Source organism: Microcebus murinus, chromosome 22, assembly GCF_040939455.1.
Source record: "Microcebus murinus isolate Inina chromosome 22, M.murinus_Inina_mat1.0, whole genome shotgun sequence".
NCBI classification, from domain to species: domain Eukaryota; kingdom Metazoa; phylum Chordata; class Mammalia; order Primates; family Cheirogaleidae; genus Microcebus; species Microcebus murinus.
In genome coordinates, this window is record NC_134125.1 from 25,930,429 (window position 1) to 25,956,883 (window position 26,455).

A 26,455-nucleotide genomic window follows, 5' to 3' on the forward strand; every position below is an offset into this window, starting at 1 on the left:
TGACAGGACAGCAGGCTCCAGATTCATGGAGAAGAGGACGCAGTGATGAACTCCTGACAAACACAGGAATAATAAATTTATTATAAGAACCACAGATGTTGGGGTAGTGCACATAAAAAGGGAGCCTCTCGTGACCAGAGGGCTGCTGGTTGCTGCCCAGACACAGGGAACACAGGGCAGCGCTGCACTGTCCCAGGGCCCCGTCCCAGCTGGGAGCCCAGCCCTGGAGTGGCGCAGAGTGTAGGAAGCTCTGAGGATACTGGGTCCCAAGGACACTGCTCTTCATCCTTCACAGCAGGACACAGCACGTGGACCCAGGAGTGCCAGGGACAGGGTCCTGATACCCCTCTCCCGGGCTACCCACAGTGCTGAACAGGAACGCCAGGAGGTCTGAGGCCAAGCTGGTGGCCAGGGACAGGTGGCCACCTGCAGGCCCCCTTCCTCTGAGACGCAGCCCGCACCCCAGACCAGGAGCCCCCCTTGCAAGAGCAATGCAGCCTGAACCCAAAGCCACGATCAGAGAATTGTGTGTCTTAAGGGTTTCCTGTGTCCTCCACGTTTTCCTATAGAAACGAGTGGAAGTGTGTTCTAGCACACACACAAGAAGCCCTGACAAGACCCTGAGATCTCCCTCATGCTGCTGAGAGCGGACCTGGACCTGGGCCCAGACCCCCAAAAGGCTGCGAGAGCAGCCCGAGGATCTGACTCCCTGGAGAAAGTTGCGTGAAGAACCTTCTCTAAGAAGACAGCCAACGCCCCACCAGCCAGCTCCACAGCTGCCTGTCCCAGTTCTGAACAGTGTTGGAATTTCATTTGGCAGGTCCCCAAGACAGAAGATAAAAGCAGAAAGCTAACTTAAACCCAGGCTCCCTAAGGAAGCCAACACCTAGAAATGTCCAAGAGGAGGGGTGTGTCCACAGTCCGACGAGGCTGCTGGCTATCCCTGCAGTCCCAGCTAGGCAGCCGAGAGGCAGGCCTGGTGGACGCTCTGGGCCCAGGTGTTGAGTAGGGCGGTGACCGAGTGCTTGTCAGGGAGCTGCAGCAACCTCGCGGTCATGCGCCGGTGCACCGACTGCAGGAAGGGGTTGGCTTCTGCAACAGAGCAGTGGGCCATGAGCGCCGGGCCCACACCCACCCACAACACAGCTCCGTGGGAAGGGCAACCTCAGGGTGGGCTGGTGTGCTGGGACGCCGCCTCCTGCACACTGCCCGGCCGCCTGGCTCTCTTCCCACGGCCATGTTATCAGTGAAGAACTTCAATGGGAACTGGATCCAGAGCCCAGGGGCTTTCCCTCTGTGACACCCTTGGGGACCCAGTCCTGGCACTGCTGTGTGCCAGCTCTGAGCCTCAAGGGGACTTTCCCCTACTAATAGAGTCATATCACTGAGATGGGTCCCTGTTAGCCTAAGCTCTATCAGTGTCCCTGCCACCCCCACACCAAGAACCACAGACAGTGGCCACTGGGGGCAGCTGGGTCCGTCCTTGAGCCACGGGCCCACTTAGCCCTCAACCCACTGAACACAGCCGCCCTGGACAGTTGATCAGCCACAGGATGGAGGGTTGAAGGGACATGTAGAGGCAGAGACCCTTGTCTCTCTAGGTGACCACTGAGCAACCTGTGCTGTCTGAGAGGGGAGCTGCAGCTGGGAATGGGAGGGGCACCAGGCAGTCTCTGGGAAGCCCAGCCTGCTTGGCCCTCAGAGGGCTCCCCTAGGTTTACCCACCGTACTGCCACTGCCGATTGATCCACAGCGGGCTCTGGGCGGGGTAGTCGGCAGGCACGCTGAGCTCCAGCGGTGGCACACTCGGGAGGTCCTTGTCATCTGCAGTACACAAGGCTGTACACCTCTGACCTAGACAAGCCCTGGCCTGCCCTGCCCCAGAATGGGACTCTTCACACCTAGAAGGTTCTGGTGAGGCTTGCTACAAGACCTGTAGGTCCCCCTGACTCTCAGATTTCCAAAATTGGAACCTGGTGTGCCCTGTGTAGATGGGTACCGGGGTCCTGCCAACCGTCTCCCACATGTGCTCAGGGGCTGGGCCTGGGGCATGGCCAGGCCACCCTGGGCCAGGTGTGTGAGCATGGAGACATGAGGGCAGACGGGCCGCCTGGCGGGGCATGAGGGCAGTGGCAGGCTCTGGGGCTCTGCCTTCCGGGCTGGGTGGCAGAGCCCTGGAGCTGCAGTTCAGGGCTTGCTACCCTCCTGGGCCACTCACCGAGCTTGCATATCAGGTGGACGGTGCCGTTGTTGCTGCAGTGAGAAGGGTCCAAGTTCACCAGGAACTTGGGGTCCAGCCTGGCCACCTCCCCCTGGAGCACATTGGGGATGCTCTGCCGCTCGTCCTCCTCGAGCTTGCGCTTCCGGGTGCAGACCACAGGGGCCCTGAGGAGGCGGCGTGGTGACCACACTGGCCACACGCAGCCCATGGCCACTGCCCTCTGCAAGGCCCAGCCCCGGGCGTACGTACGTGATGGGTGGGCCGTGGATGGCGGTCATGGCTGGCACGAATGTGCGGTACAGGGAATGGTTGAAGACAGGCGAACGGATGTTGGCTAGGACGGCATCCAGGAGTGGCTGGCACAGGTACTGCTGTTTGGTTGGTGGCACTGGGGGTGGTGGGGGTGTGGGCTGGAGACGGGATGGGACAGCCCAGGTCAGCCACCAGCCTGGGGTTCCAGGGTGTACCCACTCTGAGGAACCTTCCTGCCCCCAAGGCCCTCACACTCACTCACAGTCAGATTCCCAAGGCTTTTCCCCTAACGTCCACCCCTGTGCAGATAGCGCAGATGACCCTGGGTGCAATCCCCTGCCCTTCAGGGCCATGGGCAGAGGGTGGTTTCTCCCAGATTCCCAACCCCCACAGCACAGCCGGCCAGGAAGGCTCCTCCAGGCTTGTGTGCCCAGGCACTGTGGGAGAGCCTGACTGTCCCAGAGCTGCCCGACGCTCCACGCACCACTGCCATGTCGTTCTTGAGTTTCTCCAGGGCAATCTCACATTTCTGCAGGGTCTTCAGGGGACACCTACGGGGAGAGGGGGTCATGGGCTAGTCCTAGTGCTGGAGGGCTGGGACAGCTGTTGGCTCTCGGGCTCGGATCCCAACCACTGCCTGCCTGGCCTACCCTGGGCTTCCGCCATCGGACAGCTCTGCAGGAACCCTAGCCAGTCTGGCCAGCTATCCCCAGACCCAGCCTTATCTACAGCAAAGGCTATCATCACCCGCAGGAGCTGCCCATTCCTGGCTGACAGAACAAAGGGAGGGACAGGACAGGGGCCAGGGCCTGGCCAGGCTGAGAAGGCCTGTCTAGAATTCTAGGCCAGACCCTGCCCTCCTTGGCCCTAAAACCTCAATGAAGACTCAATCCAAGAGGGCCTAGACGGCTGTCTGGCTCCCAAACCCCCAGGTGGCAGTGACTGGCACTCTACCCAGATAGGCAGAACGGGGAGACCCATCTCGAAGGGGAATGAGCACAGCCTGAGTCTAGGCGGCGAGACGAGGGAGGCAGCACAGAGGCCCATGCCCATGCACAGCTCTGAGGCGCTGCCCGAGCGCTGGTGCCAGTGGCTGGCACACCGCCGTCTGCGTGCTTCTCACCCACGCTGCCTTTCATTTCCGTGACCAACACACGTGAGCTGCAAATTGGGTACCTGAGACATGGCCGCCTGCCCAGTCACCGGCAAGCTGGGGCAGGACAGAAGGTCAGACTCAGGCCCAGCATGACCAGCTGAAGGTGAGGCTACTGCCAGCCGGGACCTGGCCACTGGCTAGGTAAGGCCTAGTGCAGGGCGAAGGCTGGGCGCTGGCCAAGGTAAAGTCCAGGCTGGAAGCCCCAGTGCACACACAGAAGTGGAGCTGCTTGGGTACCTTCACTAAATGCACATCATCACCAAGCACGCCCTTGGGGGCCCTCTGTGGGCGCAGCACTGTCCTTCCCCAGGGATCTGGGGCAAAGCTCACCGCTTAGACGGGTCTGTCAGAATGTCCAGAAGACTCTTCATCTTGCTCAGGTCCTTTTTTCTGTCTGGGACAGAAAAGGGGGCACCTAAGACACAGCCCTGGGGCACACCCCACCTCCGCTCAGCCCTGCCCCCGGCCCCACCTTCATTCTTGTCGATCTTGTTAATCATGCGGCGCAGAGGCTCGATGTACTTGGACAGCTGCTTCAGCTTGTCCAGGTACTGCTGCTCCTCAGCCTGGCTGGAACCGGCCGGGCTCATGACGGAGCTGGGATTCACTGCAGGACATAGGCCATGGCCCCAGACCCTCAGGGGAGGCCCTCAGGCTAGAGGGCCCCCGAGCCTGAGTGCCTGGTGCAGGCTGAGGCCATGCAAAGGTGAGCGGCGACACTCAGCACTCAGCCTCGTGTGAGTCACACGATGGGGATCTAGGCCTTGGGCCGTGCCCACTCCCACCCCAGGCCCGACTTACCAGGGGTGTTTAAAGGTCCAGGTGAGGGGACACTGAAGTTCTGTGGGGTGCGCGCTGTCACTGGACTCTGGGAGGGCTGCGGTGAGGGGCTGGGCAGGAAGCTACTGGGGGACGGGGCAGGGCCAGAGCTGCAGCCAAAGGGAAGGAAGCACGTCTGAGCTGGGGCCAGGCAGAGACCCCTGAGTGCCAGGCAGGGAAGGGCGGCCCTGGCCAGGCCTACCTGACATTGGAGTTGGGCTGCGAGCCAGGCTGGCCAGGCTGCGGGGACGGCTGGGGGGGAGGGGGCATCGACTGCGGGGTCTGCACCTGCTGGCCCGGTGATGGTGAAGACAGCATGGGGAGGCTGGTCTGGCCGACCTGGAAGCGGAGGGGCTCAGCCGGCGTGCTGCCACACGCCTACCCACCTCCATGCCACCTGCCCAGCACACGTGCAGGCCCTTCCTCCCTCTAGCTCCCCCACCACGCACAGTCTTCTTCCAGATGCCGCCTAGATAGGCACACGCCTCCGCCCCTGACATAGCGCACAGCGACCCGGCGGCTGGCAGGAGGGCCAGGGGACAGCCCTAGCTCCCCAGTGGGGTAGGGGCGTGAGGACAAGGACTACTGGGTGGGGACAGGCCACGGTGTGGGAGCATGGGGGCAGCCTGGAGAGGCAAAGGCTTCGGCCTGCCCTGCCCTGCCACACCCTGACTGGGTTGTGGTGCTCTCCCCTGCGGGTCAGTAAGGACCCTGCTCTGCTGACTGGTGGGACTGTCTTCCCATACACTTCCACCAGCCCCACAGCCCCCTAGGCTGACTACACCAAGGACAAGCCCAACAGCCCAGGCCATCTGTTAGTTCCGACATATGTAGGTGGCCTGGCCGCACCTGACCAGCTGCAGGGCTGGTCTCACACTGTGTCCCACCTGGACCTCCTTAACTGGAGCGAGGTGGCCCAAGGAGCGACATGCACACCCACACTGGCACTGGTGTTGGCCCTTGTCGGCACCAGCGACACTGGGCTCAAGGCCTGGTTTTACACACAGCTGGGTGTGTGCACCCTGAATCTGCAGAGGCCTCGTCTTGTCTGTAGAGTGGGGCTGCTCTCTGCTCCCCAGTTGTCAGGTAGAGGATGACACAGTGGGGTCAACTGCACCATTGTCCACACCAGGGATAGTGAACTCCAAAGGATGAAACCAGCACAAATCGCCCAAACATCAAGGACAAGGATGTGTGAAACACCCACACTTTCCAGGGGAGAAGCATAAGGTGGCAGCTCTGAACAGGGAGGACAGCTGCCTGGCTGGCCCAGGGTGCCTGGCCCCCCAAAAAGGATCCTAGCAGAGAGGACTGCCTCCCCCAGTGCTGTGGTGACACCATGAAGGCCTGGACCCTCACCAAACTGGGGCCACCCTAAAGGCCTTGCTAGCCTTAGAGGTCCTCAAGGGTCCGCAGTGGCATCTCCCACACTCTAGTTGAACCCCTGCACAACCTGCTTCCTGGGAGCCCAGTCCACACCCTTTCCCGGCTCCTAGACTGTCCAGTTCTGCAGACTGACCGCTGCCCATCTGGAGCCACAGCTCCTGCAGCCCCCACCTCTGCCATAGCTGGGGGCTCTGGGCTAGGACTGCCCTCGGTTGCTGCTTTCTCAGCTCCTTGAACTGGGGACCAGGCTCAGACCCCACCAAGGAGACAGGACACTTGCCGTCTCCACCAGTACCCTACCAGGCAGGGGAGGGCATGGCCGTTCCCTCAGCACCACCTGGAGCAAGCTCCTGGAGTGAAATGCCGTCCCTCCTGCCTGCTCCCACTGGGTGTGCCCAACACGGCTGCTCGGGATGCTGGGTGCAGGCTGCTCCCAGGGCTACACGCTCTGGGGGGATGAGGGCACCAAGGCACAGGGCACCAGCCACAGCATGGCGCTTCCAGCACAGCGGGGTCAGAGGCCCTATCTCAAAGCCGCTGGCCCAGTGGGATGTCCATGGGCTGTTCCCATCACTGTGACCAAAGCACTCCCACCAGGGAGAAGAGGTGCAAGAGCATGGAGCTCAGGCCTTGGCTGCCAGGCCTGGTCTCTGCCACATGGAGTAAAATGGTGCCAGGCGAATTACGCTGATGTCAGCAAGGCCAGAAATGGGGACTGCTGTGACTGTGTTTGCAAACTGCTGAGCTGCAGGAGAGCACAGGCTTCTCCCATGCAGACCCATGCATTCACGCTGCTGATGCACCGTGAGTCCTGTGGGGCCAGGGCCAGTGGCAGGTCCTATACACCAGAAAGCATGTTCCAGAATCAGCCCCAGCACTAACTAAATCCCAGGACCAGAAAGTTTCACGTAGAGACCACAGACAGTGCCAAGGACAGGGAGGCTAAGGCTCCTTGGGACTCTGTGCCCAGCCCAGCCCTGTTGGGCATGGCCCTCCCTGTGGTGGGTTCCCTCCTAAAGCCCTGCCCTCCTGTGCCCAAGAGCCCCCGCTCTCACTCTCTCTTCCCTGACTCATACCCTGATCTACTGCCACCCTCCACCTGCAGCCCAGAAGCTGCCTCGAGCTCACCCTCTTCCTGCCCGAAGGTCAACACTCCTCACACCTGGCCTCTCCCTATCGGCCTGGGCCCAGCCCCCACCTGCCCCAGGAGGTGCTCAACCTCTGCCTGAGCAGAGCTCGTCCTGGAGATGGCCAGCTCCCGCCTGCAGCCTAGAGCCCAGGACTTCTCTGAGAGCAGTGAGGGACCCACAGGGTGGCAGGGCTAGGTGCAGGCTGCCACAGTGGGGAAGGCCGCTGCACAGTCCATTCTCTGAGCCAAATGTTAAAAAGCCCTCAGCACTCAGACCACAGGGAAACAGGCACAGGCTGTCCACAGCCTCTGCACTCTGTGGAGATGCTCTTGGGCACGAGGCAGCGGTTCTGGGGCACAGCAAGGAGAGTAGCCAGGCAGCCTCTGCAGGGCAGAGCACCTAGGCCCCCCAAGGTGTTGCTTTCTTGGGGAGGATTAGAGCCTCCTGGCCTGTCCCAGGGAGGCCCTTTCCGCCAGTGGCCCTCTTTGTAGGAAACACCTGCAGCGTGCTGGGTGCAGCTCCTCTCCATGAGTCTTCTCCAACCCTTCCAAACAGCAAGTCCCCACTGCGACCTGCCCTGCCTGTCCTAGGTGCACCCAGGAGCCCAGCTCCCAAGTGTCGTGCTTCTCTTCTCATCCTGACATGGCCTGGAAGCTTCCTCTCACACTCCCTCCAGGGCAGGGCCTGGGCCCCAGCTGCCTGGGCCCCTAGCAGGCACACCAGCCTGCTCACAAGGGGCCCCCTCAGAGCCAGGCCCCCTTCTGGACCCGAGGAAGCTCAGCACCCCACTTTGGCCCCTGCAGTGGCTGTGCTCATGGGGCCCTCAAGGTCCACCCAGCATGTGGGTTATCTCAGCCTTTCAGCTGCCCCAGGCCAAGGCAGCCGGTGGCCAGCAGAGCCCAGAGGACAGGAGGCTGGGGAGAGATTTCTAGCAAGAAGAAAACCGAACAACGGTGCCCTTTCATTTCCAAGTGCAGGAAACCAGGCCCTGGACATTCCTTTGGGGTCAGCGTAGGCAGTCCAAGTCCCAAATCCCAAGTTGTCTCAGACACACCTGGGATGGGAGCAGCCCCCAAAGACTGAACTGGCCTAGTGAGGTGGCCAGTGAAACCAGAAAGAACCTCCCATGGCGCCCAGAGCAGCAGCATCAGAAGGTAGGCAGATGCAGAGAGTGGGGAGGACAGGAGGCAGGAGGGCAGAAAGGAGCAGAAAGGCTGGTGGAGGCGGCTCGTCCCACAGAGAAGCCTAGGCAAGGCTGATAGTACCGCCCACCCCTGCCTGGCACACCAGGAACTGCCCGCCCCTTGCTCCCAGCCGCATTCGGGTCCCCTGCAGGCACTCTGCATGGCACAGTGGAGTGTGGCCCCATCACAGTGCTGCCCACGCGTGCCCGTCAAGGGAGTGCTGGGAGAGGAACCCGGGTAACCTCCTGGACCCCTGTGCTGGGCCTGACACAGAATCCTGCTTGGACGTGGCAGACTGGGTCCGTGAGGCGTCCCCATCATACGTTAACACAAAGACATCACCAAAGGCCACTAGGGCAGTGACAAGGCTAGGAGGGAAGCTGAGAACCAAGAAAGCCCATCTCAGGAAGAGCCCACGGACACTCATACGCCGACTTTCTGCTCTGCCTGCTCTCTTGGACTCAATTTGTTGTCACAAGGAAAGAGCAAAAGCGACAGGCAGCGTAAATTTGCCCCCTCTCTTTTCCCACAGGGGACTGGATTAGAAGGACACCAACACAAAGGCGGCTGCACACCACCTCTAGGAGCAGCGCATGTGGCCAGGTGGATGGACATGGTGTGTGGGGCCATGGGGGCCTCTGTCCCTAGGGTTAGAGCATGGCCAGGTGTGCAGGAGGCTGGGGAGGCTGGGGAGCCTGGTGTTCCAGGCCCGTCCTGGAGGGCTGGGGGAAGAAGGCTCCCGTGGGCAAAGCCGGCACTAGAGCTGCAGAGACACCACCCCAGCAGTGGGGAGTTGCCCCCTCCGGGCTTTCTCTCCATGGGCTTTTCTCCCTAAGTATTTTAAGGGTCTCCTTCCGCTCAGCCAGCAAGAATGAGTCTGCTTTAACGAGTCTTGCCCAGTTCTGTGCCTGCCTTCCTCTTTCCAAAAATCCTGTGGCTTTACTTTACTGCTGGGATGAGCAGTATTTCCTAAATGCTGCTACATCTGTCCTCGCTGCCAGTGCTACCGGGTGGAACCTGGCGAGTAAGCCTGAGCAGTTAGCTGGCATCTTCCTGAGATGGCTCCATCACTCGCCCCGCACAAGGCAGTGAGGATGAACCAGAATTCTCTGTGACGTTTATTTCAGGCACTAACTTTATTTTGGCTTCATCGTTTTTCTCTCTCTTTCTCCCCTCCCCTTCATCTAACTTCCTTGCCTATGGGGGCTGGGAGCTACTGCAGGCAGTAAGACCTACCTGATTGGCAAAACTCAGGACAGACTTGATGTGGAGGGGACAGGAAGGCCAGGAGGGAGGGAGTGGTTTGGGGGTGCGTGAGAGGGAGGGAGGGGTGCCTGTGGGAAGTCCTGGTGGAAAAGGCCAGCAGCTAGGCATGGGGAGAGTGGGAATCCCACACCAGCATGGCAAGACAAGGCCCAGGACAGAGCCTGGCACTTTCGGGGGCCAGGGAACCCACCCAGGAGTGCAGGAGTCCCCGTAAACCAGGATGAGGAACACGGTCAGTCGTCAGCCCAGCTGGAAGAGGGGACTGGAGGGGTTTCTACAAGAATGCTGCTGAGAGTCCAAAGTGCAAGGGTTTCAATCAATTGAGCCCTCAATCCTAAACGTGGCGGCTCTCTGGGGCACTCTCAGCCTGTGAAAGGGTGAAACTATGACCTGCTGCAGGCCAAAGAAATTCTGCACACAAAGAACTCAGCTTGAGGCCTGGCATGTATCACACACTCAAAATGTTGGGGACGTTTTGTTTTTATAAAAATCAGTCCTACTTGCTGCTGCTAAAGTCATTCCCCCACATACAACAGCCCAACCTGACTGAACCCAGTGGACACGGAGCCAGAGGCTGTGGAAAAGGAGAATAAGCAGTCCCCCTCACGGAGCTGGGCGCCAAAGGGCCTGGGCGAGGAGATACCCACCAGCAGCCCCTGAGCAGCCTCCGGGCCATGGGAACTGCTCCCTGGCTCTGTCTACCCTGGCTTTTTATCAGTATATTCCAGCCCCTCTCCCCTCCCATAGCCCAACGACTACCAGAAGGGAGGTCAATGACAAAGAACTCAAGTTCTAGTGAGTGACAAACTGTATAAACGGCCTACATGAGGTGACCCCAGGGGTTGGAATGCAGGGGGCGCAAACACTGAGCATGTCGCCACGTGGCAATGCCTCACCTGCAGGAGGGTGCGGCCCCCTTTAAGCGTGTGTGTGGCAGTGTGGCACAAGGTGGGGCTGGTGGACCGGGGCCGTCCCGACTCGGCCTCCGCTTCCTCCTCCGCACAAAGGCGCCACCACACAGCACACAGGTCGGGGTGTGGACAGGCAGCGATGGCAGCGCCTGCACACACACCCTACTGTCTGCTGGGACTGGAGATGGGTGTCCTCCACGACAGAAAATGAATTGTAAAGGTCTTTTAGTAAATTTGAAGTTTTCACAACAAACCCACAAAAATGGAAAGCCCATATAAATAGGTAGCTTTAACACCATTTTATTTTGCAAATGTTAGAATGGTACTTGGCACATAGAATATGGTAACTATTTGTTAAATAAATGAACACACCAGGGAATAATTCCAAATTTCACATAATAACAGAAAGCCAGGAATCCATATCCCCAGAAAGCATAGGGTCCACGTCCACCTAGAGGGAAGGTGTGTGGTAAACTCCACACCACACAATACACAGGCACGGCCCAGCCCAACACCACTGTCGGCCGCGATGGCCACATTCTGCAGTCTGTGATGTCCGGCACCACGGCAGTCACCGCTTCCATGTGGGAAATGAGCGCTTGAAACATAACGTGCAACAAAAGAGCTGGATTTTTGGTTTTATTTAATTTTAGTCAATTTAAACGTAGAGAGCCACATATGACTAGTGGCTACACTGTTAGCACAGCCCTACAAAGCAAAACTATTTGCTTGGCTTCTGCTTTATTTTACCACAAAAATGACAGCAGCATAATTATTATTACTATTTTTTTTTTTTTTTGAGACAAGAGTCTTGCTCTGTTGCCCGGGATAGATTGCCGTGGCGTCAGCCTAGCTTACAGCAACCTCAAACTCCTGGGCTCGAGCAATCCTCCTGCCTCAGCCTTGTGAGTAGCTGCTGGGACTACAGGCATGCGCCACCATGCCCGGCCAATTTAGTAGATGGGGTCTTGTCCTTACTCAGGTTGGTCTTGAACTCCTGATCTTGAGTAATCCTCCCGCCCCAGCCTCCAGAGTGCTAGGATTACAGGCATGAGCCACTGCGCCCAGCCACTATTATTACTATTTTTTTTAACAGAGACAAGGTCTTGCTCTGTTCCCCTGGCTGAAGTGCTGTGGCATCATCATAGCTCACTGCAGCCTCAAACTCCTGGGCTCAAGCGATCCTCCCGCCTCACCCTCTCAAAGTGCTGGGATTACAGGCATCAGCCACTGTGTCCGGCAGCATAACTATTTTAAACTTAAAAAAAAAAACAAAAATAAAACCCAAGCCGGGCTCGGTGGCTCACGCCTGTAATCCTAGCACTCTGGGAGGCCGAGGCGGGCGGATTGCTCGAGATCGGGAGTTCGAAACCAGCCTGAGCGAGACCCCGTCTCTACTAAAAAAAAAATAGAAAGAAATTAATTGACCAACTAAAAGTATATATACAAAAAATTAGCCGGGCATGGTGGCGCATGCCTGTAGTCCCAGCTACTCGGGAGGCTGAGGTAGGAGAATCGCTTGAGCCCAGGAGTTTGAGGTTGCTGTGAGTTAGACTGACACCACAGCACTCACTCTAGCCTGGGCAACAAAAAGTGAGACTCTGTCTCAAAAAAAACCAAAAAAACAAAAAAAAACAAAAAAAACAGATATTTATCCACATCCCCTTGAGAAACACAACCTGGCCTTGGCCTCATTAAAAAAAAGTGACACTTGGCTGGGCACTCTGAAAGCCACCACGAGGGAAATCACTGATGACAACAGGCTTTATAAAGGCGCTCAGAGGACGCCCTGAGCTTCCAGCCACGCCCTGTGCACTGCCCCATGAATACCTGTGCGGTGGGCAGTCCGCCCACAGGGATGGAACTCGACAGGACGGCGGACACAGCGGTGGTAGGCGGGAACCGGGCTCTTATGTGCATCCCACCTTGGGCCAAGGCTTCCGTCATCATCTTTGAGGACAGAGGGACAACAGACAAGGTGATTGCAACACAGAAATGCAGAGCACAGGCAGGTGGAGAGGGTGTATGCAGCCTCCGTGACAAGGGACGCCAGCGTGAGAGGCCCTCGAGCAGCTCGGGGCAGCCTGGGAGGCGGGGTTCGCTGACATGTTCAAGCCCACGGCACTGCCAGGCCCATGCAGCACTAGGAATCTGGAAGTCACCAGGCATGCTGCTTCCAGACCTTTCTATTCTACTGGCCTCACTCCTTCATCGGTTGTCCTGAGCAGACCTCTAACCTGCTGACAACCAGAATCCCTCAGCCCACAGAGCCGTCAGGGCCAGACCTCAAGGGCCAGGGGTGGTGTTTCTGGGAGACCAGGCTCCAGAGGACTCAAAAGAACACGTCCTATCAAAGCTACAAGTAGAGTGGCCAGTCACTGAGACAGAGGATGAGGTCGGGTAAGCCGCTCACAGCGCCCCTCACTCTCAGCAGCACACAGCCACACACCTCCCAGGGCCAGATCCCAAACCATCCTCATCTCCCCCAGCCTCTCTGAGGCTGCTGCTCCTAGTATCCACCAAGGAACTGGTTTCCTTTCTTCTTTCTTTTTTTCGGTTTTCATTCATAACTATAAAAATGAGGGAAGGTGGGCAAGAGAAGCTTGGGACTCCATCTGGCAGGCCTCCTCCCAGCAAGGCAGGCTGTGTGCTGTGGTGGATTTGGGCCCAGGCACCTGAGTTGGGGGGTAGAGCCTTAGCCCGGTCTCTAGAGAACAGGGCCTGCATGTGCTCAGAAGAGTTACAAACAAGAATAGACACAGCCAGGTTCAGAAAGGAAGCGGGACTGATCCATGGAAAAACAGAGCTCACTCGGGGAGGCTGAGCCGGGCTTCAGCACAGGCAGCGAGGTACACTGGGGACAAGGCTCCAGCAGGAGAGCAGCTGCAGCGAGACTTTTGCCTCACACGCACAAACATGCTGAGCCGCACGGCTGTGCTCACAGCCACAGGCACATAAGCAGACAGGGCAAGCTAGGGGTGAGATGGCACAGGAGATGCCAGCAAGAACCTCACTCGCTCCTGCAGCCAGAGCAACAGTACTTCCTAGGAGAGGGGATAAGGAAGCAATCCCCATGGTGTCTGCCAAAACATAGGCCCAGTCCTGAAGAGCCCACCACCCACCAACCTGTTGTCAGACACAAAGGGGGACATGGATCAGGGGTGAGTGAGGGCTCAGGGTGTACTCCGGGCCCAGGAGAGGAGCCTCCCCAGGAGGGCCCCTGCCTGCACTGAGGGAGGGGCTGAAAGCAATGCTCCTCTCTGGGCCCAGCTCTTGGCAGAACTGGGGGGTGGCAGGAGGGGACAAGACTCCATTGACAACCAGCCACTGCACTCAGAGGAGCCCATCTGAGACTGCAGTGGCAGCTCAATCATGCTCCTTCAGGACAGAAAAAGGCCTGGAAGTTAGTCAGGTGGTACGAGAAGTACAAACGTTTTCCAGGAAAAAAATAATAACGAATGAAAAGCTTAAATCTAATCTGCTGCTGACTGGTTTCTGTATAACTAAGAACTCCTGATGAAGAAAGCTCAATTTCTTTTAAGCATAAATGCCAATGAAAACACCAGTCATAGATCGGATGCGCCAGGTACCTGCTAACCAGTGCCGAGTCCGGTGAGTGCATTTCAATGCTTCCCAACACACATCTACCTGGAAAGGAATTTAACCCCCTCCCCCAGGCTAGACCCTCCCTGCTGCACCCACAGTGCAGGGCCCAGGAGATAGGGTCCTCAGGCCCACCAAAGCTCTACTGGACAGCAGCCAAGCTACAGCATGCCATGCGCATGTCCACAATGCAAGTCTATCTTGGATGAAAATTCTTTGTTTTGGTTTGGTTTTTTTGAGATAGAGTCTCACTCTGTTGCCCAGGCTATAATGCTGTGGCATCATTATAGCTCACAGCAACCTCAAACTCCCGGGCTCAAGTGATCTGCTTTTTCTCACTCAGCCTCCCGAGTGAGTAGCAGGGTCTACAGGTGCACGCCATGATGCTGGCTAATTTTTCTATTTTTAGTAGAGATGGGGTCTTGCTCTTGCTCAGGCTGGCTGGTCTTGAACTCCTGAGCTCAAGCGATCCTCCTGCCTTGGCCTCCCCAAGAGTGCTAGGATTACAGGTGTGAGCCACTGAACCCAGTGACAATTCTTTGTAACTTGTAAATTACAGTTAAGTTTTCATTACTAAAAGAAAGTCAAAAGACAAAAGCATGGAGACTGTTAAAACATAGAGACACACTCCATGCTGGTTTTATGGGGAGAAAGAGAGGTCTGCTGTGTCCCAGTGAATTCCCCTGTGGGTGACATCACCCTCCTCGGCTACACAAGTAACATCAGATAAAAGAGAACCAGGCATACCGCAGCACAAGGCTGAGTGATCTTTCTAGAATACTCAATCCCAGGCTGAGGGCCTGGCCACTTCAGAGGGGCACCTGTCTTAGGCTCTGGGAGGGCAGGCTTGAAAGATGAGGAATGGAGGGCTGCCCATTTGGGCCCCCATCCCAGTGCTTCCTTCGTGGGACCGGAGGCCTGTTCTGTTGGTGTGTGGCAGCTCACATACACAGAGCTGCAACACGTGGTCACCACCGCACCCCAACAGCAAAGGTGTGAGCACCACACAGGGAGATCCAGTCTGCATTTCTGGGCAACTGGTTAGATGACTGGCTGATAGGATTTGGGGGCCTTCAAAGCAACCCAGTGACTCATTTCTGAAAAGCTTCAGATACAATCTAGAATTCAGCCATGTATCAAGAAATGCACTATTGGTAATAGCAAAAAACTGGAAATAACCTCAAGATCCAAGAACAAGATGGCAATTAAGGATATCAGGAGATATTCATAGAGGAATATCACACTGAAAATGATGTCGACCAGGCGTCCTAATTCAGCAGAACATTTCACCCTATGCTAATGTGGAAGACACTGCATATAAAACCCATGGACAGCGTGACCTCAACTAAGTGGGAATCAGAAGGGCAGGGTCCTCAAACCACAGCCCGCAGGCCACATGGACATTTATCTGGCCTGCCAGGTGTTTTTGCCGCCGCTGCCTGTCCTGCTTAGCACCCAACTCGTCCCAAGCCCACAGTGCGCTTGTGTGGAATGTGCGCCGCACTCTCCAATGGTCTGAGGGACAGTGAACTGGCCCCTTGTTTAAAAAGTTTGAGGACCCCTGCAGAAGGGACACCAATCTGTCTCTCACTCACTGCAGTGTTTCTCCTCTATTTCTCCCCACTTTCCATCTCCTACAGTTACCGCACATCTTTAAAAGTTTAGGGACCAGAGTACCGTAGCCTCTCCTGGTCCACTGTGCCAACCAAAGGCAGGCCAAACATGCCCCTCAGGAGGGCTTGTTGCACCTAAGCCACTTGGCCACACCCCAGGGACTGTGCTCTTGCAAACACTGCAGTGAGGTCAGCCAACCAGCCTCTACGAGACTGTCAGCAGGTACAAGAGCGCGTGGAGAGAAAACCAACAGGACACAAGGCACTGAATGCGGAGGTGCTGCGGCTGGACGAGCTCACCCAGACGCGCACCACACTCGGGGGTTCAAGAACCCACAAGGCTCTTCTGCCGCCAGCACTTGGGAAGCCCGCCACACAGCAACCACGGAGCTGCAGGCCAGTGGACAATGCTCCTTCCAGTGCCGATCCTGCCCTGCAATCAGCTGCGGCGCAAGCACGCCCCTTGCACCCCAGCTCCCAGAGAATCCCGCAGCCTTTCCTGAGTCCCCACCTGAAAAGTCTGGGGCCCACGTTAGCTCTGCTTGCCATGGATGCTCCGCGCTCCACTGGGACAGAAAGAATGTTAATTCTGGAGCTGGCTGCCCATGGCAACACACCCACGCCAACCAGATGGGGACCTCCACCCAGAGCAAGGGGTCGAGGAAGCACTGGGAAGCGCATAGGCTCGGTGTGGGGAACCAAGTGCACAGCTGGGCTCCTGCTTCTGGAAGGTCATGAGATGCCAGTGAAGCTAAGGCAGATTCCTTGTACTAGAAGCCTGAGAACAGATCAGTAGATCAGGCCCTCACCGCCTAGACACATCAACTCTTCTATGGCCGCTCGCTTTCCAAACACCAAGAAATGCGATGAAAAAAAGGAAGTTCTCACTTTGCTGGGAGGCCAAACCTGAGGTGCAGAAGTTTCCACGAAGTATGGTCCTGGGATTGGGAAGGGAAGGTCACAAATAGGCAATGGCAGCAGCTTCCACAGCTGGGCAGTCACCATGTGCCGCCACTGAACAGCGCTGAATACATGCCATGTCCTTCTCTGCACAAGAGACCAAGAGGAGGGCCCCCCGCCCAGGAGGCCCAAGGACACGCCGAGATACACAGGACAGTCGCAGGGACAGACTCCAATCTCATCACACAGGGTAGTTGGCCTCCCCCAAGCATGAGGTCTGTGGTGTGTTTGGCACAGGCCACATCTGACCAAGCAGGTGACATGAGACCCTGGGCCCAGGTTGCTTGGTGCTGTGACAAGGGAGACTGCTAGGTCAGCCCAGTTCTGCCAAAAACCTCGGATTCCCTCTGTCGGCATGTTTCTCCCCAAGCAGCTTCCCAGGGAGGTTGAAGAACCAGGAAGGACGTTACTGAGCACACACCCCCAACCGCAAAATGACGCCTGACCCAGACGTCTTGCTCAACAGGCTCTTAGTAAAACAGCAGGGCAGGAGCACCGCTGGTCTCATGAGGGCAGCAAAGCGCCACCAGGGTGCCCTGCGGGCTGGGATGCAGCCACAGTCTCAACACATCAACCAGCACATTTTTACTCTCTCTAAAGCCAGCGCCCCCGAATCAGGATTAGCAGTGTTCCCACCGTGTGCTAGAGACAAGAAAAATTGAGGCCCCAGACTGGACGTCTCCCCGCCTCGTCCCCTGCACAAGGGTGAGGTGGGTCTATCAGAGACGTGTCCAGTACCCACTGGGGATCTCCAATCCCCAGATACTAGGAAAGGTGAGTAATCCTGTGTCCCAGCGACGCCCAACACACAGAGCATGGGCACAGCAGGCTCAGTGATGTGGGAGCATCACACTTCTCACCACATGGTGCTGAAGGCCCTGAGCATGAGTGGGCGCCAGGACACCTCCCTCCACACTCCTGCCCCATCCTCTTCCTAGTTTCTAAAGAGCTGCCTTTCACCCGGCCAGCTCTGTACTCAGATGCTCAAATGGAAGCTAAGGTAAGGACGAGAGCGTGGCATTTTCCTCTCTGACGCATGTTCTCAGGGACATTCAGAGTGCTAGGGAGGAGGGATAATGAAGGACGCTTGAGGAAAGGTAGGAACGACATGCGCTACACAGCTGGTAGTGTCCCAGACACAACTGAGCAGACCTGGGCACCCCAAGGACCCCAGGGAGTCCGAGGGGTGCAAGAGAGAGGGGAACCCTGTGCTCCACCAGCTAGGCCCCTAATCCGAACAGGACTCTTGTTGTATCGCTCCACACACAGGTGGACACGCACCTGCTGGTGAACACAAAAGCCCTGGCTCCCAAGGCCCTCACCTGGACTCCAGGAGCCACCATCTGGGTAGTCTGAGCTGTCTGCACAGCTGTCTGTGGCTGCACCGGCTGTACCTGGGGCTGCACCTGCGGCTGCTGCACCACCAGTGGAGCTCGGACCTTGAAGGATGAGAGAGAATGTGATTTGGAGCCACCTGGGGCAGAGAGCACACACTACCTCTGTGGGAGCTTTGGAAATGGAACCTTTCTTAAGATGGGGATGCATTTTCATGACTTCACACAGTATGATGTCACCTCACTGGCTGTCCCTCATCCCACAAGCTCATCAGAAATGTCCCACGTCCGCCTGGCTCTTAGTTGGCACTGCTGAACCCCACTTCCCCCAACTGCAGCAAGAGATGGGGTGGCCCTCCTACTGGGATGTCTCCACACACACACCCCTCACCACCAGTTATCACAAGCAAAGAGATGACTTCTAAAGCCGAGCACATGCCTCATCCTCTGAGCCACCAGAGCCCCACTCAGCCCAGACTCCTTGAAGGCAATCAGGCTGGACCGCACAGGCGTGGCTAGAAAGGCGAACTTGGGAGGAGAAAGGCGAACAGAGCCAGGGAGGAGAAGCAGGCAACTGAGGGACCTGCGGGTAGAGATGCCTCCAGAGGGACAAGCCAGGCACTGTGCTGGGTCCCAGGTGAGTGGCTGTATCTGCTCCTCACAAGCCTCCCGCCTGCCTCTATCCGCCTGCCTCCTGTTCACTCTGATCCTCGGCTCAGAAGTGGCCCCTGGCCCCACTCCACTCAATTAATCAAAAATACAAAAGGCTGGCCAGGCGCAGTGGCTCATGCCTATAATCCTAGCACTCTGGGAGGCCGAGGCAGGTGGATCGTTTGAGCTCAGGAGTTCGAGACCAGCCTGAGCAAGAGTGAGACCCCGTCTCTACTAAAAATAGAAAGAAATTACTTGAACAGCTAAAAATATATAGAAAAAAATTAGCTGGGCATGGTGGCATGTGCCTGTAGTCCCAGCTGCTCAGGAGGCTGAGGCAGAAGGATTGCTTGAGCCCAGGAGTTTGAGATTGCTGTGAGCTAGGTGATGCCATGGCACTCTAGCCCAGGCAAAATGAGACTCTGTCTCAAAAAAAAAAAAAAAACACAACAAAAGGCCACAAAAACTAAGTGAGCCAAAAAGACATCCAAATGGCCCTTTGATGCAGCTATCTCTGTCTTGGCAGCAAGACCCTGTCTACTGTTTCAATGTCACTGACTGGATTTGCCTTGTGCGGAGACACACAATGAGACTGAAAATAACAGTATTTTATAGTAATACTCCTGTCAAAAATGCAGCAATGACAGGGTTAAAAGATCTTGCAAAGAACATAACTGAGCAGTTGGCAAATCACAATGGACACCCAGTGGAGCCAGTGCATCTGCCGTGTGGTGAGAATGTATGCAGTGCCCACTGACCTAGTCACCTGTGACCTTACAGTGTGCACACGGACACTGCTGGAATCAGCCACACTGCTCAGAAGCCACAGCTGCTGTCCAGGAGGCAGCGGCATCTCATGGTGGGCACAGAAACGGCTCTTGGAATGCACACTCCCTTTTGCCACCAGTCGGGGGGGGCCAGCTGAGTCCCAGTGCTTGAAGAATAGGACATGCTATCTACAGCCAAAAAGCCTCAGAAACTACTGCTGACAGAACTGCTGGCTGCACGCGACGCTGTGAGAAGAGCCACGCAAGCCCCACTATGGGCAGCAAGTACTCACAAATTTCAGCTGTTGTTGGGGTTGGGCATACAACATCTGTCCAGGGAGGGCTTGAGTCTGTGACACCAATGGCTGGGTCTGTGACTGTGGTGGGAGCTGCGACGGCTGGTTCTGAGCAACTGGAGGCTGCTGGGGCTGTGGCGGCGGCTGGTGGTGCTGTGGGTGATGCATCTGCTGCAGCTGCTGGGGCAGCGCCTGGGAAGGGGGAGGCTGAGGCTGCTGCATTGGTGGCTGGGGCTGCAAAGCCGCCTGCTGCTGCTGCTGCTGCTGCTGTTGCTGCTGCTGAAGCTGCAGCTGTGCCATCCGCTGCAGTTGCTGCTGCTGCTGCTGTATCTAGGGACAAAGCAGACAGCACTCGTTTCCCATCCCTCAGCCTCCGAGCACAAGCCGTGGCCCCAGGAAGTGAGATGGGCATTGGCACAGCCCTCAGGGAGGCCTTCCTGGGCTGACGTCTCACATGGGGAGGGAGCAGCTCCCACAGCAGGGCTCTGGGCCCCCAGGCCAACACTGGCTTTCTCCCTGACACTGAGGACACATTGTGTGCCCGTGCTCTGGCCACCAGACTGGTCTGCCCCCTAGGATGGTTCAAGGAAACATCTAGAAGGTTTAGTAAAGGATGACAACGAACAGGTGCAGCCCTACAGAAGCCCAGATATAGCTCGACAACGGCAAGCTCTGAAGCCTCTCCATGGGTGCTCGTGCTGTCCCTACGGAGGTCAGCAGCGGGAAACTCGTAATGATGGCCCAGGTCTGCTTGTCAGGCCAGGGAGTGAAGGCGGAGAAGATGCACTGCCAGCCCTGGGAGCAGAGCCTCCAAGATGCAGGGGGATGGTGAGCAGGGCCGGACTTGTGGGAACGTGGAGGGGCTCCCGGGGCTTTCCTCCCTCAACCGTGACCTGCTGTGAGGGCGGATGCTTAACACATCTGGACTCTCCCTGCAACCCAGGGCACAGCAAAACAGCTTCTGATAAGAGGGCTTCTAACGCGACAGCTCCACCGCCCTGCAGAACACAGTGGAGGTCGACCAACACGCTCCAACCCCAAGACGGGCAAACAGCTCGGGGCGGCTCAAGCATTCCCAAGTCTCAGAGTGCTCATCTCACCTCTTGCCTCGGTTAGCTCTCACTGAACTGCGCACAGCCCTGCAGCACACAGTGGGCCCACAGCCAGGCACCCTGAGCCTGATTGAGAGGCCTCCTACTGTGATCGACTGCCTCCCTCACAAGTCAGGGAAGCCCATGGAGGAGGGCAGGCAGCACATGTGTCCGGACGACCCTTGGCTCCCTCTGGGCTCCTGCAGCTGGCATTGTGGGTGATTCCTGCCCAGGGCTCGAGGACTGTAGGGGAGGCTAAGAGCAGGAACAGGGGGCCTGGTACCTGTTGCTGGTTTTGATGATGCAGTTTAATCAGATGCTGCTGCTGTTGCTGCTGCTGCTGGAGCTGCTGCTGCTGCTGCTGCACGACTGCCTGGAACTGCTGCTGCATGGCATTCTGCTGAGCCTGGAACTGCTGCTGCTGCTGCAGCGCCGCCTGCTGCTGTTGGAACTGCTGCTGCTGCTGTTGCTGTTGCTGTTGCTGCTGCTGCTGCTGCTGGAGTGCCACCTGCTGGAGCTGCAGCTGGGCTGGAGGGCAGACCCAAGTCAGGCCCTCGGCACCTCATGCACCCCACACACCCCATGGAGGCCGGGCTCCCTAAGACTCCACAGGGCTGCACAGCAAGGGAAGCAACAAGCAAAGGCCCCGCTGCCACCGCTGCTGTGCAGACAGGAAGGATGTTCAGGCAGGGCCCACTGTCCAGGCTGCTGCTGGGATCTCAACACTCCACTTACTAGAGAGAAAGATGAATGGGAGGTGGCATTTGTGTTAATTACTGAACTTACTATTAGGAATTACTCTAGGACAATCAATGAGAATGAGAAAAGGGCCAACTAAGTCTTTTAGATAAAAAGCCCAGACTTTGGCAACTACTAATCTACTTTCTATCTCTACGGATTTGCCTCTCTTCTGGACATTTCCCATAAAAGGCAGCAGACAGTATGTGCTCTTTTGTGACCAGCTTCTTCCACTTAGCATATTTACGAAGTTCACCAATGTTGTGGCAAGTCTCAGCACTGCCTGTATTATTTTTTATTGTCAAATAATATTCCACTCTATGGGCTTCCCATATTTCATTTATCCATTCATCAGCTGATGGACATTTGGGTTGTTTGCATTTTCTGGCTGTTATGAATAGCGCTGACATGAGCAATCACAGGATTTTCTGTGGTCAGTTATCTTTTGTTGTGAACATGAAAATGTTCTAAAACTGATAGTGGTGATGGCTGCATGACTCTGTGAATTATACTACAAGCCACTGAGTAGTACACTTCAAATGGGTGAATTGTATGCTAATGAAGATTATATCACAATAAAGTTGTTATTAAAAAAAAAGAACACAGAGATTCTTTTTTTTTTTTTTTTGAGACAGAGTCTCACTCTGTTGCCCAGGCTAGAGTGAGTGCCGTGGCGTCAGCCTAGCTCACAGCAACCTCAAACTCCTGGGCTCAAGCAATCCTGCTGCCTCAGCCTCCCGACTAGCTGGGACTACAGGCATGTGCCACCATGCCCGGCTAATTTTTTCTATATATATATTAGTTGGCCAATTAATTTCTTTCTATTTATGGTAGAGACGGGGTCTTGCTCTTGCTCAGGCTGGTTTCAAACTCCTGACCTTGAGCAATCCGCCTGCCTCGGCCTCCCAGAGTGCTAGAATTACAGGCGTGAGCCACCGCGCCCGGCCAACACAGAGATTCTTTGTACACTTTGTCCACTTTACTCCATGGTTAAGATTCTGTAAAATTACAACATATCACAACCAGGATAAGTGGGGTGTACTAGGTTCTACACAACTTTATCACCTGGGTGAGCTTAGATTCCACCACCACAGTCAAGTCAAGACACTGAACAGTCCCCACGCCACTAGGGTCCCTGGTGCTGTCACCCCAACCCACAAGCCCTGGCAACCACTTGTGGCATCTTCCATTTCTACAACTGTGTCCCTTCAAAGTTATCTATAATGGTTCAAAATGGTATATGTAAATGGAACCATATGGTATGAACCCTTTTGGGGTTGGCTTATTATGCTCGGCGTAGTTCTCTGCAGAATGCCAGGCTGCAGTTTTATCAGTTCCCTCCTTGCATTGCCAAATAGTATCCCAAGGGGAATTCACAGCACATTTAGGCTCCCATGAAGGACATGTGGGGTAACTGCAGACTGGGACTGTTACAGATAAGGCTGTGCTTATAAGGCTTAGGTGTTCATGGCCACTTCTCACTGTCTGGGATAAACGCCCAAGAGTATGACTGCTGAGCCGCGTGCTTCATTTTTAGGCAGCTACACCACTTCAATTCCTAGCAGCACTGCAGTTTCTCCATCACCAGTGCTTGATGTTGTCACCATCTATTTTAGCTATTCTCTTAGTTGTAAGAAATTTTACTTTTTTTTCTTTTTAACTCATAAGCCCCTCAACAGAAAGTAGTAAGAAATTTTAAATTTATTTTGTTACAGACTTCTAACTCTGTGTGACATTCAGAAAACATGTATATGACAATAATACTTTGAAACTAAAATCTGAGGCTTACTTTATGATTTTTATAAATATATTTGTTTTATCATCATGTGCTCAGATTAAGTTGTTCATTACATTGCTTAATCTTCTGTAAATGTATCATTTCATCTGTTTACCTATTAATAACCAGGAGAAGTAACATCTTTCTTCATCTTTTATTTTCAAATCTTTCTGTATGCTATATTATAGGTATGTTTCTTGTTAGGATAATACAGCTGTACTATTTCCTTTAATTTCCATTTAATCTCACATTTCCTGTCTTTTAGCACATTTTTCAACTTAATTTTATTTGCCTTCCCTTTTCTAAGTTTCTTGTTGAATTGCACTTTTGTCAGATGGCTGGACTGAACTTTGGATATTTTTGGATTTTTGTTTGTTGGCTTATTTTTTCCTTATTCCACTTTCTCCTATTGACTTGAAACTTACAAATTATTTCTACTGTTTTAGCAATTATTTTTCAATTTTATCATGCATATTTAACTTAAAGCATAAAGCTTATCAATATTTTAGCCTCTTTCCCTCCCTGAGTAACCATTTTTCAAAGTAAGATTTACATCCTTGTGACGGGCCTGGTATTCATGATTTCCATTGATTCCATGTCCTGATATCTTCTTAACCCTTCAGAGTACACACTATATTAAGATGCAAGGCAGACTGTGGCTAGGAATACAACCTTCACTCTGTCACTGTTCATTGCCTCAGTTTCTTCTCTGTTAGAAAAAAGACAGTCATAATATCCACCCTACACACTGGACTAAGAATTAAATAATCTATCATAAACAAAACACTCAAAATAGTGCTTGGAATGTGGCAAGTCTATATAGAGGTTAGCTTGAGTGTATTATTTTACAGAGGTGATTTTTGTTTACACCAAGGTTTCTCAACCTTGTCACTGCTGACATTTTGATGCAGATGATTCTATGTTTTGGAGTGCCTTCCTGTATAGACAGCAAGGAGCACCTCTGGTCTCTGATCACTAGGTGTCAGCAGCACCACCACCATTGTGACACTCAAAAACATCTTCAGACATTGTCCAATGTCTCCTGTGGAGCAAAATCACTGTAGCAGAGAATCAACGGTTTAGACTGACATGTATTTACTACCATCTATGCTCAATGTTTCTTCTGCCATTTTACACCTTGCATCATAAAAGGATGATCCAGGAGGAAAGAGGAAAGAGTAAGCAAATAAAAGGATATGTCCTTCAGAAAACCTTTTAGCAAAAGTCTCTTAGGCTTGGTTTATCTAAAAATGTTTTGCTTCTCCAAATCCTTGAAAGAGTCTTGCTGGCACACAACTGCAGTTGGCAGCTCTATTCTCAACACTTTAACAATATTCTATTATCCTTCTGACTCCATTGCTGAGTCTATATATTGTTCCTTTCCAGCAACTGGCTGTTTCTAAGACATGCTTCTGGCCTCTGGTGTTCTGTAGTCCCACAGCAGTAGGTTAAGATGTGGATGCCTTTGACTTAACTTGCTTGGGGCCAGCTGGGCTTTTCTCAGCCATCAAGCCCCCACATAAGTTTTCTTCCATTCTATACATTTGGTCCTTTGGGGGCTTTGATAAGATACTGACAGGCTTTCTGATCTTATCTTCCACATTTCTTACCCTTGTTTTCCCATTTCAATTTCCTCTTCTCTATGCTACATTCTAGATAATTTCTTCAAACTTAGCTTCGAGTTTACAATTCTTCAGCTATATCTAATCTGCTGTTTACTCATCCACACTTTCTTCTTTCAATAATTATATTTCTCACTTTCACAGGTTCCATTTCAAATCTGCTTGATTACTTCTGATAGTGCTTTTTCATTGAAATGCTGTCCTTTATTTCTTTATGCATGTTGAGCTCAAAGCCAGGATTCAACAGCTCCCACACATGTGGTCCCTGAGCATGTCTCCATTGGTTCATTATCTCTTTTCCCTTCACGTCTCTCCTCACTGCGTGCCAGGTGACTCTGGATTGTGTGCTTACTGCTTGCCCTTAATCTGTGCAATCTCACAGGCCTGGGATGTGTTCCTCTAATCTGTACCTGCTTCTGGGGGAAAAGGGGGTGTCGCAGGCCCCAGCACAAATCCCAGCTGGACGGAGGAATCCCAGGCTCGCCATCACCCATCTCGCAGCAAGTCAAGGCTAAGCAGGGCGAAGAGCCCCCCCACCTTCCGCAGGCAGCAATCCAAAGTGCACCCCTTCAGGACCTGGTTATCCAGAAGCACCCTGTCTGTCACACAGCTGGCAATGGGAATTATTTTTAAAGTCAGCTTTACATGCATGTGATATAAAATTCATTGAGGAACAAGAACACACAGAGAGAAAAGCCAGCCTCATCCCAATGGTATACTACAGCCCCAAGCCACATGGACAGTCAGCAGTTTCAGCCTTTTCTGACCAACCCAGGCCCCTTGGAGACTATCACAGTATCCCTGGCAAAACCTCTGGCTGAGGCTCTGCCCTCTTGGTGGCACTGGATGAAAACCTGAAGAGGACTTAATCAAGCAGTCGTGTTTGAAAAAGGTGTCGGGAAGGGACAGCAAATGCCCACTGGGCACCACCACCTAGTTCAGGGATACCAGGGAGGCTAGTGGTCCAGGGCAGGGAGGGAGGGTCCTAACAGGGATAGCAGCAGGACGCAGAATCCGAGAACCCACTTCAACTTTCACCTAACACCGCACAGTAGACCAGGCCCCTGGGAAGTCGAAAACAGGATGTGGGCCAAGGTCACACTGGGGAGAATGTGGGCAGGATACCACAGCTTTACCACTGAGCTTCTAACAAAGAACTGCTTCAACACAAAATCTTTGGAGTGGGATTACCCATCAAGTCATGTGAGCATTCTAAACTCAGAGTTGTTTTGGGTTTGTTTTTTTTTTTTTCTTTTTTCTTTCTGAGACAGGGTCTTACTCTGTTGCCTGGGCTAAAGTACAGAGGCATTATTATAGCTCACTGCAGCCTCTAACTTCTGGGTTTAACCCACCCTCCCTAGGAGCTGTGACTAAAGGTATGCACCACCACGCCGGTCTAATGTGTCTTAGTTTTTGTAGAGATGGGGGTCTAGCGTAGTTGCCCAGGCTTATCTTAAACTCCTGGCCTCAAACAATCCTCCCACCTCAGCCTCCCAAAGGGCTAGGGTTATGGGTGTGAGCCGCCATGCCTGACTGTAAACTTAAATATTTTTTAACTATTTCTTATTATAAAATATAAGCTCATGATAAAAAGAAATCCAAGCAGTACCCAACAGTATAACATGACAAGGAGCCAGTGCCAGTACTTCTACATATCCTCCTATAACCCGGCCCTGTG

The 26,455-nt window shown here is 54.4% G+C and overlaps 1 protein-coding gene across 4 annotated transcripts in view; it reads right to left on the bottom strand.

The window, feature by feature from the left end:
* Nucleotides 1-59: 59 nt before the first annotated feature.
* The window catches only part of MED15 (mediator complex subunit 15), a 68,581-nt gene continuing 42,185 nt past the window's right edge, over nt 60-26,455 (bottom strand). For 3 of the 4 annotated variants that reach the window (XM_012776618.2, XM_012776617.2, XM_075996773.1), the window contains 13 exons: nt 20,924-21,168; nt 19,547-19,879; nt 17,824-17,940; nt 12,156-12,275; nt 4,651-4,787; nt 4,431-4,558; nt 4,102-4,236; nt 3,960-4,023; nt 2,958-3,024; nt 2,471-2,631; nt 2,219-2,385; nt 1,726-1,824; nt 60-1,092 (listed from right to left, as the gene is read on the bottom strand). In XM_012776618.2, coding sequence (XP_012632072.2) covers nt 956-1,092; nt 1,726-1,824; nt 2,219-2,385; nt 2,471-2,631; nt 2,958-3,024; nt 3,960-4,023; nt 4,102-4,236; nt 4,431-4,558; nt 4,651-4,787; nt 12,156-12,275; nt 17,824-17,940; nt 19,547-19,879; nt 20,924-21,168 — 1,910 coding nt within the window. In that variant the 3' untranslated portion in view covers nt 60-955. The remainder of the gene's footprint in view (nt 1,093-1,725; nt 1,825-2,218; nt 2,386-2,470; nt 2,632-2,957; nt 3,025-3,959; nt 4,024-4,101; nt 4,237-4,430; nt 4,559-4,650; nt 4,788-12,155; nt 12,276-17,823; nt 17,941-19,546; nt 19,880-20,923; nt 21,169-26,455) is intronic. The other variant, XM_012776620.2, reaches the window with a different exon arrangement.